Source organism: Marmota marmota, unplaced genomic scaffold (genome assembly GCF_001458135.2).
Source record: "Marmota marmota marmota unplaced genomic scaffold, marMar, whole genome shotgun sequence".
NCBI classification, from domain to species: Eukaryota; Metazoa; Chordata; class Mammalia; order Rodentia; family Sciuridae; genus Marmota; species Marmota marmota.
The window spans coordinates 5,390,444-5,409,259 of NW_026000205.1; the positions used below are offsets into that span (position 1 = coordinate 5,390,444).

An 18,816-nucleotide genomic window follows, 5' to 3' on the forward strand; every position below is an offset into this window, starting at 1 on the left:
CCCCCTCCCCCCTCACCATTCACCCCCTCCCACCAGGCCTCGCAGCCCCCCAAGTCTGGGGCACCTCCAAACTGGAAGAGCAACCACCACCAACCAGTGCAGATTCAGCTGAAGCCCGCCTCTAAGTTCCCCTCGAGACCTCCATGTCCCCTTTCTCTCCCTCACCGCAGGGGACTCCAGCCCATCATCGAGCAGCTACAGGATCGAGGTCTCCTTATTCCACACACTCTCCCTGCGACACTCCAACACTCCGGTCCTACCTGTCCGCACACCGTCAGGAGCACGCGGCTTAGTGCAGGATCTCCATTTAGTCCATGAAGTGGTTCCTCCCTTCATCCAGGGGTCCCAGCCCTTACACCCCCCTCTCCCTCTTACCTCCCTGGCAGGCTGACTTCACTCAACAGGGCCACTCCACAAGCTCGACATGGTCCTCTTCACACCTCAAGGGGGCCTGCGACCCAAGGTCCCCCCTCATCAGGTGCGAGGACACCAACCAGGTGAGGATTGGCAGGTAGATCTCACTCACACGCCCAGACACGGAAAGTTCCGACACCTACTACCCTGGTTGACACCTTCTCAGGATGGACTGGGCCTTCCCGACCTCCCGAGGGACCCGGACACTGTGGCCTCAGTCCTCATTGAGCCGATCACCCCAGGTCCGGCCTCCCGACGTCCATCCAGTCACACAGTGACTGCCTTCACTCCTCAGACAGTCCAGAGGCCTCAGACAGCCTAACAGCTCCTGGAACTTCGAATTCCTTACAGGACACAGTCCCTGAGTGGCCCCCGGGGTCCTCAAGGACCACCTGACAAACTCTCCGTCGAGCTTTGAATCTCCGGGCCCCATCTGCTTCCCCGTGCTCTTACCCGAATCCGAGCTGCCCTGGAGCCCCCACAGGGCTCAGCCCTTTGAACTGCTCTACGGCTGCCCCTCCCTGATGACCACAACCTTCCCGTCCAGCCCCCACCCCTGGCCTCACACCTACCTTACCTCACCTTGGTCCACAGCCTCCTCCAGGAACTTATGGGCCACCACCTTCCTGCCCCCGCAGAACTAGCGCCTTCTGAGGGTCCACTCCAACCAGGAGACTCTGTCCTCTTAAAGGAACCCCATCCTCGGTCACTCCAACCGTGCTGGACGGGACCCCATACGGTGAGTCTCACCACCCCACATCAGCCAGACGACTAGGCCTCTCCCCTTGGTACCATGTTTCTCGCCTCAGGCTTGGCCCAGCCCTAAGTCCTGCTCACCCCATTGGTGGGACCCCCTGAGCTCACCTGTGGGCCTCCCACTCCTCCTCTGGATCTGTTCCCACAGGTGCCCCGACCTGAACGGTGCTGCCTCATCCCTACCTGGCGTTTCCAGGCACAGGGGACCTAGATGGTGAGACCTGGACATCAGGACCAGCGATTGCCAACCTGAAAGAAATCCTCAGAAAGAAACTGCCCTCACTCACCGACTAGGGGCCCCCGAGGCAGAGAAGGGGACCTGTTTTCATGGCTACATCAGGGGCTACAACTCCTAGGGTCAGTGGTATTTCTGATTGCTTTCTGTGTGCTGCTCTGGATTGTCCCCCTTAATGGCAGTCCCTCTGACCTTTCCCCTTAACAATTCCCACGGGGGTGTCACCTCTCTGCCTCTGTCGGGGATCCCCCTCTCTGACAATCCCCTGCAGCAGCAGCAAAACCTTTCCACCTGCTGAGCCTCCCAAGCCGCCCCCAGGTGCAGCGTGACCACTGCGGTGTCCTCCCCAGTCCGTACACCCCGGGATTCTTCCTTTGGTGGGACGGGGTGCTGAGAAAGCCATCCACTCCTCTACTGCTGCTCCTTCCTGCATCCTGTCACCTGGATCCTCAACTGACACTCTGGGCAGGCGGAGTTTCTCTCCTTGAGCCTCCACCCACCAGATCTGGACGGGCTGCCTTTCTTCAGGCATTTCCCTTGCCTCGTCCCTGGGGGCCTGGGGCATCGGGGCCGGGCGTTGGGCCACAGCTTAACCACAACTAAAGAGCTTGAAACATCACAGCTGGCATGGAAGCCTCTGACCGCTCCCGGCATCTCTCCAAAGACAAAGAACGTGGCTTGTGCTGGTCACTTTCCAAAACAGGCGGCAGGCCCTAGACCTACTCAGCGCTGACAGAGGAGGAACCTGTCTGTTCTCGGGGACGAAGGGCGGTCGCCATTACTCGACGGAGTGGCCTAGTAGAGGGAAACAGGGACACGTTACATCGGCTGAGTGAAGAACCGAATCGCAGGGTCCACCTCGCTCCCCCCGGGCTGGTGGAGCTCTGCCCCCTCCGCCACTTGGTTGGGTCCCATTGTGGGCCGCCCCCCTGATCTGTGTCTTGCTGATTTCTGCTCCTTGTCCCCTCAGATTTATCCGAAACCGCATCAGCGAAGTCTCCCATGTGGCGGTGAATCAGCTGCTCCTCCAGCCCCTCCCACCAGGCCCCAACCCCTGGCCTCCCCTAGACCAGGCCCCTGGAGGAAGCAGCCAGATGACACGCGCCCTGTGACATCACAGGTCGGGATGTCGGGTGGGCAGCCTTCCCTCCCCCCCTCTCATGGCAGCTATGGGTGGGGACTGTCCCCCTGGCTGAAGAGACCAATGGCCAATCAGAAGCTGACATGACAACGGACCCCAGCCACCACGGTTCCCGCCAGCTGAAGCAGTCGCCCCGTCACCCCACATCGGCCCTGACAACCCTCGACAGACACGGTCCCCTAGACCCGGCTGGCCAGCCTGCGGTGGGCAGCTGCAGTTTCGATGGCCGAGGCCCGCCCACCTCCAGCTTCCCTCATGAGCATGGTTCCTGCCTTTCCCGGCCGACGTCCCCGGCCCTCACCCTTTTGGGGACGAGTGACTCTCGCCCGAGAGCGCACCCCAATAAACCTTCTTTGGGTGCCCCATTCTTGTTCCATGGTCCTGATCTCGGCCCCCTCTGCTGTTCAGCCTCCACCCTGTGATCCCCCTGCCTTAGCTTCCTGAGTTGCTGGGATCACGGGGTGGGCCACCGTGCCTGGCTGCAACCCCCTCTCTTTAAATCAACAGTGTGTGCTTTGGGATGGCTTCCCACTACTTGATTCACAGGCCCTTAGTGCGGCCTTGTCCTAGAGGAAGATCCTTCTGGAAGCCTTGCTTTCGCTCCCATATCCTGGCAGAAGACAGGGAGCAGCCACCACCCTAAACCACCACTGTGTGTGGCCGACGACCAGGTGATCCCAGCATCTGGGCCGCACATCCACGGAGAAGGAGTCCGGCTCTGCACTGGGGGCTGCTTCGTGGGTCTCCTCCTTTTCTGGAGAGGGCTGAGGGGGATCCTTTGCCAGAGCTCATTCCTGTGGGGACACTGTCATTCCCAGAAAGGAGCAGCAGCGGACACCCTCCTCTGGGTTCCACCCAGCAGCCTACCTGGCTACCTTGGCGCCGAGGCTCCCCGTCCTTGCTCTGCTCATGCGGTCACAGCCGTGCAGTCGCCAGAACACGAAGGCCCTGCTGTGGTTGAAATGTGTTCTCCAAATTTCTTATGCGGGAAACTTGATACTCCGTGACATTTTAATGGTGTGTAGAGGTGGGATCTTTGAGAGGTGATTGATCATGTGAGCTTTGCCATGTGAATGAATTAATCCACTTACAGATTAATGGTAATGAGTAAATAGGTCGATGGCTATAGAAGCCAGAGCTCTCTAGCACGTGGTGTGACACCTAGGTTGTGATTTGCCAGAAGCAAAGCAGATGTGACTGCTGTTCTTGAACGTCCTTGTCTCCAGAACTGTGAGCTAAATAAACTTCTTTATAAACCTCCTGTTCTTAGGTATTCTAAGACAGCACCGTAATTTTTGAACCTGTCTTCCTTGGAAGGGACGTTCAAGTGTTTCCAATCTTTATCAAACTGTTCCATCCAGGAAAACCATGTCCCTTCCGTTTCCTGGATGTGCCATAGTATCTCTCACCTGCGTTCCTAGACACTGGCCTTCTGGATCAAAGGGAGGGCATCTCTGTGGTCTTAGGAGACACTGCTAAATCGCCGCCGTGCAAAGCTCAGGCGGAGGGAGGCAGTGGTTCCCACAGAGGGACGCTCATGATGGTCACTGAAGTTCATTTTCCTTTACATTTCAGAAGTGGAGATTTTTCCGAAAGGGTCTATGTGGGAAGGCTTAGTGGGGGTTGGGGAGAGAAAGGAGGAAAGCCTGCAGAGGGGAAGGACAAAGACCAGAGGTGACATTGGGGCTCCGGGATTTCCTTGGTTCAAATTCTGTTTTCACTAATGAACAGCTGGAATCCTAAGCAACCTGTATCATTTTTCCTGCCTCTTTCTTTCTTATCCATGAAGTAAAAATGCATTGTGATGGCTAAATAAATTACTTAGAAACGTGTTGAGTGCCCCGGGTTCAATTCCAATAATAATAAAATAATAATAATAATAATAATAATAATAATAATAATAATAATAACAACAACAACAACATACTTATGCTGCTGCTTAGCAAATGGCAACAAGAGGTATTGGTGTCTTGGGGCTTGGGAGACCTCCTGCATTACTCCTAAGTAATCGATTTCTGTGGGTAGCAGGGAGCTATAGAGAGTTTCAGGCAGGGGAGGGATCTCACCGTTGCTTACTCTCACATTCCTCAGATGGAAAGTGTAGTGATGATCCCTGTCCCCTTCCCTGGGTGGTGCTGTGGAGGGGACAGAGAGTGGATGGCGGTGCTGGTGAAGGCACAGAATTTGGAGAACAACCCTGTGAGGCACCACACTGCACCCCAAAGGGACCCGGGAGTGCAGAGAATAAAGGATTCTCTATTCTCTGAGGCTAGGCACAAAGAGCTGGGAAGGAGGCTGTGACAACACCCTTTCTGGTCCTCCATGACTGGCTGGCTCCCCAGGCGGCCACCCCCAGCCCCATGTCCCACAGCCCCCACACTTTCCCGGTCCCTTTGGGGTGCAGTGTGGTACCTCACAGGGTTGTTCTCCAAATTCCAGGTCTTCTCAATGGCAGGGGTAGGGGGTGGGGGGAGGAAGTGACACACAGAGTCCTCCTCCATCTGATGACTAATTGGCCACACCCTGGGGTGGACTGTGGGTTTCTACCAGAACAGAGTCCCTATTCTTGGAACCTGGCGGACATCCCAAGGGATCCAGCCGTCCACTCCCCCCAGCCCCCCCGCAGCCCTGGAAATTCCAGAGGAATTTCCTCTGGATGAATCCTGTCCTCGTGTCCTGGACCCTTCTCCCTCGTCTGCGCCCCGTTAGTGGCTGCTCACCCTTCAGCCCCCCGCCCTCCAGGAAGCCCGATGGGACCCCAGGGTGAGCAGCGCCCTCTCTGGCCGGCCCCAGCCTGCCCACCGTGGGGACAGGGCTGAGTCCCACTGGGCTGCCAGCTTGGTGGCGCTGGGGCAGTGACGCTCGCGTTAGGAAGCGGTCACTTTCCCACTTCTCGGGGTTGATCAGTTTCCCGTCCTAAGGCGCCTACCCTCCAGACCCCGGGAACCACGACACAAGGACTCCTGAGCCCTCGAGGCTGCCGGAGCACCGCCCTCGGGAACAGCAGCTTCCCAGGTTCCCCGTCACGTGGTCCAGCCGCCCCGCCCCCTGCCCGCCCCAGGGCCCCCTCCGGGGCCAGACCTGTGGCTCTGCGTCCCAGCCCCGACCCTGACCTGCTGGGTCTCCAGCGCCGACCGGCTGAACTGCGGGCCGGGAGGGCTGGCCACCTGTCATCCCCAGATCAGCCACTGCAGGAAGTGTGTCCCTGAATGAATGAACAGCTTTGGCCATGACCTGGTCTCTGATGTTGTATGTCCCTCAGTCCTTCCCCCTCCTCAGCATGCACAAGTGTGTCCCTCGGTTTTGTTATTATTATTATTAGCATTATTCTTTTGGTACCGGGGGCTGAACCCAGGGGCACTTAAGTACTGAAGAACGTCCCCAGCCCTTTTTTTATGTCTCATTAGAGGCAGGGTCTCCCTGAGTTGCTTAGGGCCTCGGTAAGTTGCTGAGGCTGGCTTTGAACTTGAGATCCTCCTGCCTCAGCCTCCCGAGCTGCCGGATTACAGCGTGCACCACCGCACCAGGCCAAAATGGCCACTTTGGATCAGTTTTGAGGAGATGTTTGCTGGATGGACGCAACTCAAACAAGAGCGAGATAGGATTTTTAAATAAGTAGAGATGCATGGGGTGAAGAGAGGAGAGGACAGCATTCCAGCAGAAGGAACAGCAGGTGCAAATGCCCGGTGGTCAGAGAGAACCCGCGAAGTACCAAAGTGAGGGAGACTGGCAGGCTGTTCCTAGCATGCGCTTCAACGACCCCTCTCAGAGCCTCTGGTGAGTCCTCACAGTCTCAGGTGGCCCAGAGGAGAGCAGAAACCAGGCTGGGAGAAGCCTGGACCCTGAATGGCCACAGGGAGCAGAGTCTCCCTCAGCTACCTGCACCGGACCAGGACGGATGTGGTGTCCCTTCTCACGGAGCGAAGGCACCAGCACCTGTCAGCCGGGGCTGAGTCAGGGCAGCGTGGCTGGGAGGTGGAGCGTGGTGTGAACGAGGTGAGGGACATCAGCAGGTTAGGGACAGGCCATGTTGGACCTTGTGGGGCCACAGGACCACGTTCTGTGATGGGAGGTGAGTGGAAGTGACAGGAATGACCTACAGCCCGTGTCCTCAAGGAAAGGCAGGGAGCCTTTCTTCAGGCTGTCCCCATCCCGCATCTGGGCCGCGTAGCATCCTAAGGAAGGTGGAGCCTCAGATGACCTCCCCCGTGGAGCCCCAGTTCCCTGGTGCCGTGGTCTCATCTCTCATTCACTTATTCATTCAACAACCGTCATGAAGCCCCTCTTGTGTGACGGAAGTCACGGGGCTGGCCGTCTAATGGACAAGAGAAACAAATGTCCACACAAAGACTTAATGATACAGTCTGGTGAGACTGTAACCAAGGGGTGACATTTACAAACGGGGTAGCCAGGAAGTTCTCTCTGGGGAAATTTGAAGTTTTTCCCAGGGGACAGTGGAGGGATTGTCACAGTGTCCCCCTGCCTGCTGTTCTAAAGGGCAGGGGGAATTGCCGGAGCGTTGGTCAGCGGACGACTGGACGAGGCAGCGTCTGCAGTGTCGCCTCTGGGACGCAGCCAGGCTCTGGAGCTGTGGGGCAGTCCCCTCCCCACTGTCACCCAGAAGGAAGTAACTGACTTCTCCTTTGACCACAGAGGGAAGGGCAGGAAGGGAAGAGGTTCAGCAGGACACTCAGGTGGGAAGGACGCCAGGGGCTCTCCAGCAAGTCCTGACCCTCGGACAGACCAGGGAAGGCCTCCCAGGGCGGCCATGGAGTCGGCAAGGACACTTGTGGCTGCTGGGGATTATTACTACTACTGTTTGTGAAAATTAGTATTTAGAAGCTGGGTTCGGTGGTGCACACCTGGAATCCCAGTGGCTTGGGAGGGTGAGGAAGGAGGATCGGGAGTTCAAAGCCAGCCTCAGCAAAAGCGAGGCCCTAAGCCACTCAGTGAGACCCTGTCTCTAAATAAAACACAAAATAGGCCTGGGGATGGGGCTCAGTGGTTGGGTGCCCCTGAGTTCAATCCCCAGTGTCAAGAAATAATATCAGGATTTTGAGCTGTGTTGTCTAATACAATAGCCACTAGCCACAGGTGCCTCTATGCATTAAAATTAAAATGAATTAGAGTTAAAGAAGCTTAAAAGCCCAGTTCCTCAGTTGCAGTGTTCACATACCGAGGGGCACTAGTCTGGAAGGTGACCTACGACTACGGACCCAGACCATTTCCACCAGTGCAAAGTTCTACTGGGAGGTGCTGACTAGGCCGGGCTCTGGAATTGGGCAGACTTGACCTGGCATCATGCAAGGCTGTGTGACACTGGTCAGGTCGCCTTCCCTCTCTGAGCCTCACTTTCGTCCTCTATACCTGATCACAATGCCATTTACCTGACAGAGAAGGGGAAGGGGGCCCTGGCTCCAGGGAGGGGGCCACGGGACAGTGCAGTATTGGACACAGAATTTCAGAGCCAGGTGGCCCGGGTCAGTGACCATGCTTCACATTCCACCTGTGTGACCCTGGGCGAGTCGCTCCACTGCTCTGAGCCTCCCTGGCTTTGTCTGAAAAATGGAGCTGCGTCCTCCTGTCCTCAGTGGGCGCAGGAAGGAAGCACACTGCATGGGTCACTTCAGGTGCCCAGGTGGTGGCCTTCCCCTGGAGCGTCCTCAGGGACAGGATTTGAGCTCAGGTGGGGACAGTGATTGCTAATCGATTTCCTGTGTCAGGGGCTTCGCGTTGGTCGGGGAAGCACCGAATGCTCTCGGATGATAGATCCGCACAAGTGGTGAAGGGTCCTGCCCCCGCTGTCTGACAGGGTCACAGGTGGGGGGTGCTGGGCAGGGCCCAGCACCTGGAAACCGGAGCCATCGGGAATGTCAAGTGCTCTGTTTGGACAACAGGGCGTGCGTCAGTCAATAATAAGAGTACGAGTTGCGTGAGATTGCAGGAAAATTCCCAGAATGAGACTAAGGATGCAGTGGAGACAGGCCCTGAGGTGCGTTTCAGTGTCTCCCAGGATACAGACCATGGTGTATTCCCCAACCTGAACAACGAGAAATATTTATCCCATGGTTAACAATCTACACTAGCCCCCCCCCCACCCCATCCTAAAGCCACAACCTGTACAACTCCTAGCTACAGAGAAACAGATGCTGTGCCCACAGTACAAGGACCACCCTGTGTAGCTTCTGGGATCCCCCCGAGGACAAGAGGCTAATAAAAATACATTCCCCAACCAAGAGACCCTCCTTTGCCTTAAGCAGAAACTTAGGATGAAACTGGAAAACACATAGTTAATATTAATGACAAGTGGGTCGAGGTGCCAAGCCTGCCCTTTAGTTAAAGATTACAAAGACACAGGAATTGGTGTGCGTTGACCAAAGATCAAGGAAGTTCTTTAAGAAAGCAGTTGATTAGGTCACACGGAGAAAGGAGATTACCTTGGAAATTAAAAATAGAGTAATGTGGGCTGGGGATGTGGCTCAAGCGGTAGCGCGCTCGTCTGGCATGCGTGCGGCCCGGGTTCGATCCTCAGCACCACATACCAACAAAGATGTTGTGTCTGCCGATAACTAAAAAAATAAATAAATATTTAAAAAAAAAAAAAAATAGAGTAATGTAAAGTTAACGTAGATCTATTTTAGAGGCACTTCAGAGTGGTAGGCTTTTAAATATAGACTTTCACTACTTTAAGTGTGTTTTACTGGGATTTTAGTTTAGAAGTAAGAACGCTCACCAATAATCATAAGTACGCTTGAAAGTTAAAGGTTAATGAAATAATTATAGGTATGCTTTAAAGTTAGAAGTGCATAATAGGTCAGGAGTCGTGTCGTCTAGCTGCGTCGCCTAGCACCTAGTGATTGAGAAGTGAACGTAAAAGCTGAATCGTGATTGTCTAAGGTTACAGAAGAATATTTTGAACAATGTACTCAATATCTAGGTAATCGATGTATGTCAGGAGAGATTGTAACTCTTGAAAATTATGTAAATCAAAAAGTTTTGGGCTGTGAAGCTATCCATTAACTACCTGAAAAAACACCTGTAAAAAAGGTACAAAAATAAAGGTCCCTCCAGGGGCAGGGAGCTGTCTTCTGGAGGCTGCTCCTAACTTACAATCTGTCACCCGACTCTTCTTCTTTCACGGATGCCACTCCTCCTCCAGGACCCCTGGTCCCTCACTCCCCCAGCCAGGGCTGGACCTTGGCACACAAGGGTCATCGACGATGATGTCCCCGATGCCTGCCATCTGTGAGGCTTCGCTGGTGAGACCCGTCCCCTCCCTGTCTAATTTCCATCTGATTTCCATATGTGCCATGGATTTCTGGGGGCTGTGGCCACCTCCCCATCTTCTCTGCATTGGGAAAGTTTCTTTTTTTTTTTAAGGAGCAAAAATGACCTCAATGTACATAAGACATATTTCAGGATCTGCCCAGCCGATGAGCGAAGTGCCCCAGCTCTAGGAGCCGCACAGAAGGGCTGACCTGGACATCAGCTGGCGCCGTGCGCGGCCCCACGGCCATGGCGACGCAACCAAGGGCAGCGCAGGACCATCAGATGCTCCTCCCGGGCTTTGGAAGCAGGGACGGGGAGGCTGAGCTGGGCTGCTCCCTTGAACACAGGTGTTAGGGACGGAAGGTCTCTCCCCACGTGGATGGAGACGGTGCGACACCCTCGTGCGGAGACAGAGGGCGCGCAGTGGGAAGCCCGTGTCCTGGAGAAGGGGACAGAGGCGCGGCGGTGACAGGCTGAGAGCAGCAGCCACGCACTTCTGCCTCAGGTGGTGGCAGATTGCCAAAATGGCCACGCATTCAACCCCTCTCAGCAACAGGTGGAGTCGGTCTCCTCACCCCTGCAATGGACCGGCCAGTGACTTGCTTTGACCAGCAGAATGTGGCGGGAATGATCGTGTGCCAGTTCTGAGCTTGGACCTCGAGCATCCCTGCAGCACCTGCTCCCCCACCTTGGAGCCCTGACTCTGTCACGGGAATGAGCTTGGGTCACCTGCTGGAGGGCAAGTCCACATGGGAGAGGCCTGAGGTCGGTGCCTCAGTGGAGGCTGTCCTAGTCCGGATAGCTCTAGGCAACCCATCACCTGACTGTAGACGCAGGAACAAGCCCGGCAGCATCCAGAAGAACTGCTCAGCAGAGCTCAGCCCAAACTGACCGACTGCCCACAGAATTGTGATTAAATAAACGATTGTTTTCAAGTTGCTTTATTTTGGGGGTCATTTGTTACCTAGCAGATGCTGACGGATACACCTAGGATTCTTAGAAATCCTCCTGGATCCTAATATTAAAGTCTTCCTTTACATTTATTTTTATTTATTTGTTTGTTTATTTATTTTGCAGTGCTGACACTGGAACTCAGGGCCACATGCATGCTAGCCAAGCACTCTGTCCCTTAGCTGCACCCCAAACTTTAACCCCACCCCTTTTTTTGGTACCAGGGATTAAAACCAGGGACTCGTAGCCACTGAGCCACACCCCAGCCCTTTTAAAATACTTTATTTAGAGACAGTGTCTTGCTGAGTTGCTTAGGGCCTTACTAAGTTGCTGAGGCTGGCTTTGAACTTGTGATCCTCCTGCCTCAGCCTCCTGAGCCGCTGGGATGACAGGCCACAGTATCTGGCATCCCCCCCTGTTTTGGGGGGTTCCGTTAGTGAGTTTCTTTTACTTGCAGCTCCAAATGTGGAAGAAACACAGACGGCCTGCTTAGGTAGCTTTCAAGGGCTTGGTGAGCTGGACAGTCGGGGCCCGGGCAGTTGGCAGGACAGAGAGGAGCAGTCCTGGGCTCTTGGCAAATCATCAGGGAACCAGGAGGGAGGAGGTCCCCAAGGACCCCCTGCTCAGGAGCTTGTCCTGTTCCCTGAGCCAGGATTTCCTTTCACCTCCCCGAGGTCACGGGCCAGCTGCACGCTCATCACCTCTGTCAGTCAGTGCTGGGATGAAGACAGGGGGACAGAGGGAGAGTCACTGTCACCGTCAGACCTGAAGCCCTAGCCCTGGTGCGACCCGACTTGAGGCCCGCGTCTTCAGCAGTGTTCAGTGACCTCGGCGGAAGGTCCCCACGTGGCTCCTTCCCTGCTGGATGAGTGCCACCGGCCCCCACACTCCCTGTCCCCCTCCAGGCCTTCCCTCCGTGCCACTCAACCTCATCGGACCCACTCTCCAGGTCTTCCTTGCTCAACATGGGTATCACGGGCATCCCCGAGCGGGACACGGGGTCCCCGAGGGACTCCTCATGCTTAATCCCCTGGGACCGCAGCACCCGGCACGGGGTGGGCTGAGGTAGGTACTACGAGGGGACCGGGCAGCCCCTCCAGGTCCCTGGCACTGCTTCAGGTGCTGTGAGATCCAGCCCTCTTCACATCAACCCTGGGTGGTGGGTGCTTTTATTCTGGTCCCACTTTGCAGATTGGCCAACTGAGGCACAGGGTAAGTGTCTACCTGGTGGAGCCCAGGCACCCAGCTCCAGTGCCTCTCTGCTGCCTGATGTTGCTTCCTGAACTGATGAAGCAGCGGGAGGTCAGGGTGACCCTCTCTGATGGAGTCCTTGGCTCCTTCTTTTTTCTTTCTTTTTTTAGCACCAGGGATTTAATCCTGATGTGCTCTTACCCCTGAGCCACATCCCCAGCCCTTTTTATTTTTATTATTTTTTAAAAATTTTTGAGACAGGGTCTCATGAACTTGCTTAGGGCCTCCCTAAGTTGCTGAGGCTGGTGTCCAACCTGTGATCCTCCTGCCTCAGCCTCCCTAGTCACTGGGATCCAAGGTGGGCACCGCCACAGCCGGCTGTTTAGGTCTGTCTCTATGCAGAGGGAGCTCTGTATGTGGTGGGGGCCAAGTGGACGGGCCCAGTGGTCAGGGAAGGGACAGCTGTACCATAGGTTCTTCATGCAGAAGAAGACCGCGACGCCGAGCAGCGTCGCACCGCCCACGCTGGCCGCCACGATGAGCCCAATGGCAGATGCTCCTGTCAGGGTCAGGCCGGGGTCGTGCCGAACGGGCCACGCAGGAGTGGGCTCCACGTCGACTTCTGGGGACCAGGGAGGAGCCAGGGTGCAGAGCTGCCCGCCCTCCCGCACATTCCCACTCCCATCTTCCACCTCTGGGTCACCCGGGACCCGGCCTCCACCCATCCGGCCTCTGCCAAGCTCCTCCCCGAGGGGTCCGCTTCCTGGCCCCCACCCCGCAGCTGGGAGCCACAGGGTCTTTAACTTTTCTCTTTTCAAACTTATTTTTTTTTACTTTCTTTCTATCTATCTGTCTGTCTGTCTATCTATCTGCTTCGCAGGCGTGTGCTGGGGCGCAGAGGGGAGAGAGGGCTGGAGCTGGGACCCGGTGCAGATCCTGTCCTGGGCTTTCATTAGCGTCAGCCTCTTTCAGCCTCAGCCACAGCTGGCCTGCTGGAGGGAAGGACAGACGACACTTTGGCTAGAAAGGGTCTCACAGAGCCGGGCGCGGAGGTGCACACTTGTAACCTCAGCGGTTTGGGCGGCTGAGGCTGGAGGATCTCAAATTTGAGGCTAGCCTCAGCAACTTAGCAAGAATCTGTCTCAAAATAAAAAGTAAAAAGGGCTGGAGAGGGGGCTCCGAGTTTAAGCGCCCCTGGATTCAAGGATTCAATCCCTGATCCAGAAAAAAAAGGGGGGGTGCTCCCAGGCTTCTGGAAGGTACTCAGGAGAGCCCTGAAGTCCGCCGCAGACCAGCTGGAGTGCAGCAGGGGTCCTGGGTGGGGGGGACTCACGTGGCTCAGGTGGCAGCGAGACTGTCACAGGGTAGGAGGACAGCAGCTGCTGGCTGTTCCTGCCCGTGCACACGTAGGTGCCCAGCAGCTCCCGGGACAGTCGCCGGATGAACAGCTTCTCTCCGGTGCCACAGAGCCTCCCGTCGAGGGTCCAGGTCAGCTCGGGCTCGGGGTCCATTGTGACCGTCCACGCCATGATCACCGAGAAGTTGAGGTCGCTGTAGATGACGCCCCGGACGGCGCTGGGGGATGTCCGCAGCTGCACTTGCCTGGGGCTGTCTGTGGGAACAGGGAGCAAGGCCACCGGGTGGAGGCCGCTCAGGGAGGCTGGCGCTTCTGCCCGCCGTGGAGGCTGCACTCATCCATCCACCCGCGAAGGAGCCCCGAGCCGCTGGCCTGGGGTGGCGCCCGCTGAGACCACAGTGGACAGAACTTTTGGTGCCCCACCCCCTCGCCCTCCCCACGACTGCCAGCGCCTGGAGCCCCCAGGGGCTCGGGTGGGAGCATCCGGGCTTGTCCCACACCAGGCCCTGAGCTGCTCAGTGGGGTTGTGCTCCGTTGCCATGGTGATAACCAGCCCCTGCCTTCTCTTCCTGTGCACTCCCAGCCCTTCCCAGCTCCCCAGCAGTTAACCACGGGCATCTAATTCGGGGTGAAGCAAATCGAGGACCCTGGGCTCAGCAGCAAGAGGACAGACAGCCGCCTCATGGAGTGGGGGAGGGAGTGGGGGGATAATCAGTGGACCGGTGGGTGCATATATAGCTGGGGTGAGGTAAGAACTGTGAAGACAAAGCTGGGGGTGGGTTGGACTGGAGGTGGGGCGAGCCCAGTTCAGGTCAAAGAAAGGCAGATCTGAGAGGTCGTGAGACCCTGTGGGACCCCCTGGGCTGTGGGGAGGACTTTTTTTGTTGTTGTTATGGCCCTGGGGGTTGAACTCAGGAGCACTCCACATCCTTTTTATATGTTTTTGAGACAGGGTCTCACTAAGTTGCTTAGGGCCTCTCTAAGTTGCTGAGGCTGGCCTCAAATTCGAGGTCCTCCTGCCTTAGCCTCCCGAGCTGCTGAGATTATAGGTGTGTGCCCCGCACCCAGCCAGGGGAAGGACCTTGACTCTGAGCGAGGTGGGAGTCTCTGAAGAGGAGGGAAGAGGGCTGGCTTAGGTGTGAAGGGCATCGCTTTGGCTGCCACGGGGGAAACCGACTTTACGGCTGCAGGAGTGGGAAGCGGGGAGTGAGCGAGGAGGTGACCCAAGGGTCCGGCGTTCCCTTTCCACGATTTTTCAGGGAAAGGGCTTTGAGATCTGGGGATCCTGGGGCCAGGCCTCAGGGACGGAGAGGGATACATCTGGGATTTGAACTTGGGCCGCCTGACATTGTGGCACATGCTGGGACCTCCACCCAGAGCCCAGGTCCACCTTCAGCGCAGTGTGAGAAGTGAAAAGGACCTGGGCACAGCCAGGGGCTCCTGGAGGGCTTCCTGGAGGAGGCGGTGCCCAGCTGGGCTCGGAGCAGGAGAGGGCGCCCAGCAACGGGAGGCATGACCTCCACCAAGACAGCCACCGGCCCTGGGGTCCTCCGTGAGCCAAGTGCCACTCATGGCTTGTCCGTGGGAGGTGGAGCCATCTAGAAGGGGTGATCAGCATTTAAACACGAACAGAAACACCATCAGGGCATCAGGCCCAGCCAGCTGTCACCTCGCAACCTGCCCCCTGCCCTGGGGCTGCACTCACTGTTGGAGCGTCCCTGTCCCCTGCTGGTTCCCAGCACCGTGGCATCGCTGTCCGCATCTGTCACATTGGTGATGAGCAGGGGGCCCCGGGAGCCCAGCCACTCCCTGCCCATGTGAGCCGGTCCTCGGAGGCCCTCGGGAGAGACCACGGCTGCCGGCTGGGCCTCGCGCCCTGGGAACCGTGAAGCGGTGCGGAGGCCATCGGGGCTCCCGGGGACAGGCGGGCGGCCACCGCCTCCCTCTGCCAGGGGCAGCTCCAGGGACGCAGAACAGGTGCTGCAGGCGAGCAGGGTGCCTTGAGGTGGGGAGGAGGGACGGGGACACAGTGAGATGCTGCCCACACGGGCTGGCGATGGCGCTGCACAACCATCAGAGCTAGACGAGGTCCCTGGTGCCACACGGGTCACAATCCAGCCGTCCTTGAAGCCACCCCGCAAAGCACCCAGCACTGCCGTGCCACGGTCAAGGGGCCAGCACCTTTCTCTGCTCTGCTTCCCAAAAGGCTGACTTCCCTGGGCGACGGCCTGGGGTCCCCTGGCCTGTTGCTGCTGGCTGGCTTCTGCCGGTGGGTGACTCCTCTCTCCCTCGCATTAGACCGTCTGTTTCTTGCCTCAGCCCTGATTGATACGACTATTATACCCCATGACAGATAAGAAACCAGAGTCAGGGAATTTCAGACAGCTGTGTCTGATGTCATAGGTGTGACAGTCTGTTTTATAGGCAGGGAAACCAAGGCACAGCAGGCTTGAGTCTCAGACTTGGGGTCTGTCTTAGTCTGTCTTGTGTTGCTATCACAAAATACCCGAGGCTAGTGCTTTATAAAGATAAGAGGTTTATTTGGTTCTGGTGGCTGGAAAGTCCAAACAACAAGGTTCCACACTGGTGAGGGGGCTCCTTGGCTGTGTTGCAATGTGGTGGAGAAACAAAGGGAACCTCCATATGCAGAAGGGGCCAAGCACACAGGGTGGATTTGTTTTATGACAACCCACTTTTCTTTTCTTTCTTTTTTAATTGGTACTGGAGATTGAACTTGGGAGTGCTGTACGACTGAGCCATCTCCTCAGCCCTTTTTATTTTCTCTTTTGAGACAGGATCTTGCTAAGGTCTTGTTGAGGCTGGCCTCAAACTTGTGATCTTCCTGTCTCAGCCTCCTGAGCTGCTGGAATGACAGGCATGAGTTACCACACCCAGTTCACAGCCTGCTCTTGACAGAACGAATCCAGTCGTAGGAGACCTCACCCACTCCTCCCTGCTCCTCAGACATGGGCATCACATCTAAGGATGATGCTCCCATGATCTAATCATTCCCCACTAGGCCCCACCTCTTAAAGGGTCCACCACCCATTTCTCATTCTCATGCCCAGTGAGGAGGCCTGGGGCAACCTACCACCCTCTCCTCAGCTCAGCTGCAAATCACCAGGACCTGACCTGTCACCTGTGCCTCCTCTCTGCGACTTTGCTTCTTCTGCTTTTCTGTACCTTGCTTTGAGACTTTTCAAAAACACATTGGCACATACATGTAGCTATATATAACCTATAGTTTTGTTGATGCAGAATCCATAGGGCATATCATTCACTCAGCCCCACATGTTCATCATTTTGAAATCTCAACGGGTTATACACCAGTGTGCGGTATGGCGTTTAGAAGCATGATGGGATGATATCTGATAAGCGATAACATCGTCTTTTCTTTCTAAAGGTTAATTAATTATTTTAATTGGCGAGTGCAAATTTATATATTTATGGTGTACCACTTGGCGTTTTAAAATATTTCTCCATTGTGCAATGACTCAACTGAGCCAATTCCCACATGCATGACTTCACAGCCTGTGACCAGAACACTTAGAATCCACTCTTTGCATCAACAATTCAAGTGTGCAACTGAGGGGCTTTGCATATCCCCACCACCTGCATTCTAGTGCTCAAAGGTGACCATTTGGGGAGGCACATTTCCCTTGAGGATTGTACAAACATCATCACAATCAATTTTAGAACATTTTCATTACCCCCCAAAGAAATCCTGGGCTGGGCACCATGGGGCACCCCTATAATCCCAGCTGCTCAGGAGGCTGAGGCAGGAGGATGGCAAATTAGAGGCCAGCCTGGGCAACTCAGTGAGATCCTGTCTCAAAAACTAAAAAGGGCTGGGGACGGAGCTCAGTGGTCGAGCCTTACCTGTAAGCTGGGTGAGGCCCTGGGTTCCATCCTTAGCGAGGGGTGCGGTCGGCTGGCCCCTGTTTTGCCCAGTGGCACAGCTGATTGGCATTGGACCCGCGTTCCTTCCGCACCTACTCATGATACCGAATGCGAGTTGTCTCCCGGCTTGACCATGTCTATGAGCATCTGGCTCTCTTTCTTAATCTCCTTCTTTTTAGTGCTATTTAAATAACCGCGTTTCTCTACAGTAAGAGTTCTGGAATCATCTATGCGGTTCCAGCTCTGAAATCTCATCCTTTGTCTTCTTAAAAGTTAAGAATAGTTAAAAATAAAAAGTCTGAGGACAAAACAAACCAGGAACCTCTGTCCCCAGCTGAGGTCTAGCCCCGTGGGGCTCCCTGATGGCCCTGCCAGCTCCCAAGGCCTCGGGGAGGGGACGGGGGCTCCTGGGGAGGAGAGAGGCGGCAGGGCCCCCAGTGAGGGAGGAGACCTGGTGCATGTCCGAGCGAGGGTGGCTTGAAGGGAACTTCTTGGAGACCTTGGAGTGTGGGAGAAGGGGACTCAACCTGTACGTCCCCAGATGAAGGACAGGGTGGGTGAAGGTCACGGGGCCAGGCGGGATGCACATGGCCTGCGCGTTCCTTCCTCCCTGCCCACAGCCTCAGGGTCCCCGAGGACAGCTCTGACTGGCGGGAAGAACACAGAGAGAAGAGGCCCACAGAGTCTGGTCCTCACAGGCTGAACTGGGGACCCAGCAAATCTTGAAATTGGGTGATTTGAGGTTTAAAAATGACACAGATCTGGACTTTTTAAGGCCTGGAAGAGAGGGCAACTCATTTATTATCTAGAGGCCCGCGTGTGGTCTCTGCAAAATGTGGTCTCAGTCGCCAAAGGATCCAGCCTCAAATTACTCACTTTTCTGCCACTTCCAAGCTGTGTGAGCTGGGGACGGCACTCACTAAACCTCCCTGAACCTCGGTCTCTTCTTCTGTGAAATGGGGATCATACGGCCCCTGCCCGAAGGGGTTATATTTCTGCCTGGAAAGCCGCAGAAGGGGCTGGCCGTCGACGTACTCAGGTACAGTGACCGCTTATCACCGTTACTGCTATAGTTTATTATCCTTATTGTTTCATTGGCTCGTGGACAGCTGCGGTGAGACAGGGTGCTCTGGTGGAAAGGGTCTGGGCTGGGATTCTGGATTCCGGTGGTGCCATCGGCCAGCCCCTGTGGTCTGGAGTAGGTGCCCTGTCCCCACTCGGTGCCTCACTGTCCTCCTTGGTAAAGGGGTCTGTAGTGTCGCCGGTTGGGCTGGAGGGGGTGTGGTTCAAGAGCGCTGTGAACTGGCTGCCTGTTCTTTAAATTGACCAGAGCAGGGTGACGTTGACTGTACGGAGACTCTTCCTGGGGATGTCCCCCCTTGTCCCCAACCCATGGGGAATCGATTTCTCTCACTCACCTATTAGAAGCAGCTTCTTCCAGGCAGGGCTGTGACCGGAGCGGGTGTCCGGAGGACACTTCATGACGCTGCGCTGTGCCTGGGACTGAGCTGGGAGCGTCCTGCTGGGCGCTGCAGCTCAAGGTGATGGGTGGCACCGCAGTTAAGCCGCCGGGCCCCGCCCACAGCCCCGGCCCCGCCCCGG

At 56.1% G+C, this 18,816-nt stretch overlaps 1 protein-coding gene and 3 long non-coding RNA genes across 6 annotated transcripts in view; 2 read left to right on the top strand and 2 right to left on the bottom strand.

Annotated features, from left to right (window-relative positions):
- Positions 1 to 184, top strand: part of LOC125612588 — a 20,281-nt gene extending 20,097 nt beyond the window's left edge. Inside the window, exon 3 of the long non-coding RNA XR_007343031.1 lies at positions 171 to 184. This is a non-coding gene — a long non-coding RNA (uncharacterized LOC125612588). The remainder of the gene's footprint in view (positions 1 to 170) is intronic.
- LOC125612590 lies at positions 103 to 2,401 on the bottom strand. The gene is made up of 3 exons (XR_007343032.1): positions 987 to 2,401; positions 376 to 451; positions 103 to 260 (listed from the first exon to the last, which is right to left on the bottom strand). It is a non-coding gene; the product is annotated as an uncharacterized LOC125612590 (long non-coding RNA).
- Positions 2,402 to 5,118: 2,717 nt separating this feature from the next.
- Positions 5,119 to 10,759, top strand: LOC125612591. The gene is made up of 2 exons (XR_007343034.1): positions 5,119 to 5,309; positions 9,927 to 10,759. It is a non-coding gene; the product is annotated as an uncharacterized LOC125612591 (long non-coding RNA).
- Igsf23 (immunoglobulin superfamily member 23) lies at positions 10,741 to 18,782 on the bottom strand. 3 transcript variants are annotated; one of them, XM_015496729.2, is made up of 5 exons: positions 18,633 to 18,782; positions 15,020 to 15,313; positions 13,291 to 13,569; positions 12,426 to 12,579; positions 10,741 to 11,482 (listed from the first exon to the last, which is right to left on the bottom strand). In XM_015496729.2, exons 1-5 carry the CDS (start codon positions 18,694 to 18,696, stop codon positions 11,473 to 11,475), a joined length of 801 nt encoding a protein of 266 aa, XP_015352215.1. In that variant the 5' UTR covers positions 18,697 to 18,782; the 3' UTR covers positions 10,741 to 11,472. The 3 variants fall into 3 exon arrangements, with proteins under 3 accessions (XP_015352215.1, XP_048646681.1, XP_015352216.1); XM_048790724.1 differs by lacking the exon at positions 15,020 to 15,313; XM_015496730.2 differs by lacking the exon at positions 12,426 to 12,579.
- Positions 18,783 to 18,816: the final 34 nt, after the last annotated feature.

What these genes read in the sequence shown, in the direction of transcription:
- Igsf23 (XM_015496729.2), bottom strand. Translation starts at nt 18,696, where the DNA reads ATGAAGTGTCCTCCGGACACCCGCTCCGGTCACAGCCCTGCCTGGAAG. An exon ending in GAAGAAGCTGCTTCTAATAG is followed by an intron (nt 15,314 to 18,632) that starts GTGAGTGAGAGA and finishes CCCCACCTCAAG; the next exon opens with GCACCCTGCTCGCCTGCAGC. An exon ending in GGGACAGGGACGCTCCAACA is followed by an intron (nt 13,570 to 15,019) that starts GTGAGTGCAGCC and finishes CTGTTCCCACAG; the next exon opens with ACAGCCCCAGGCAAGTGCAG.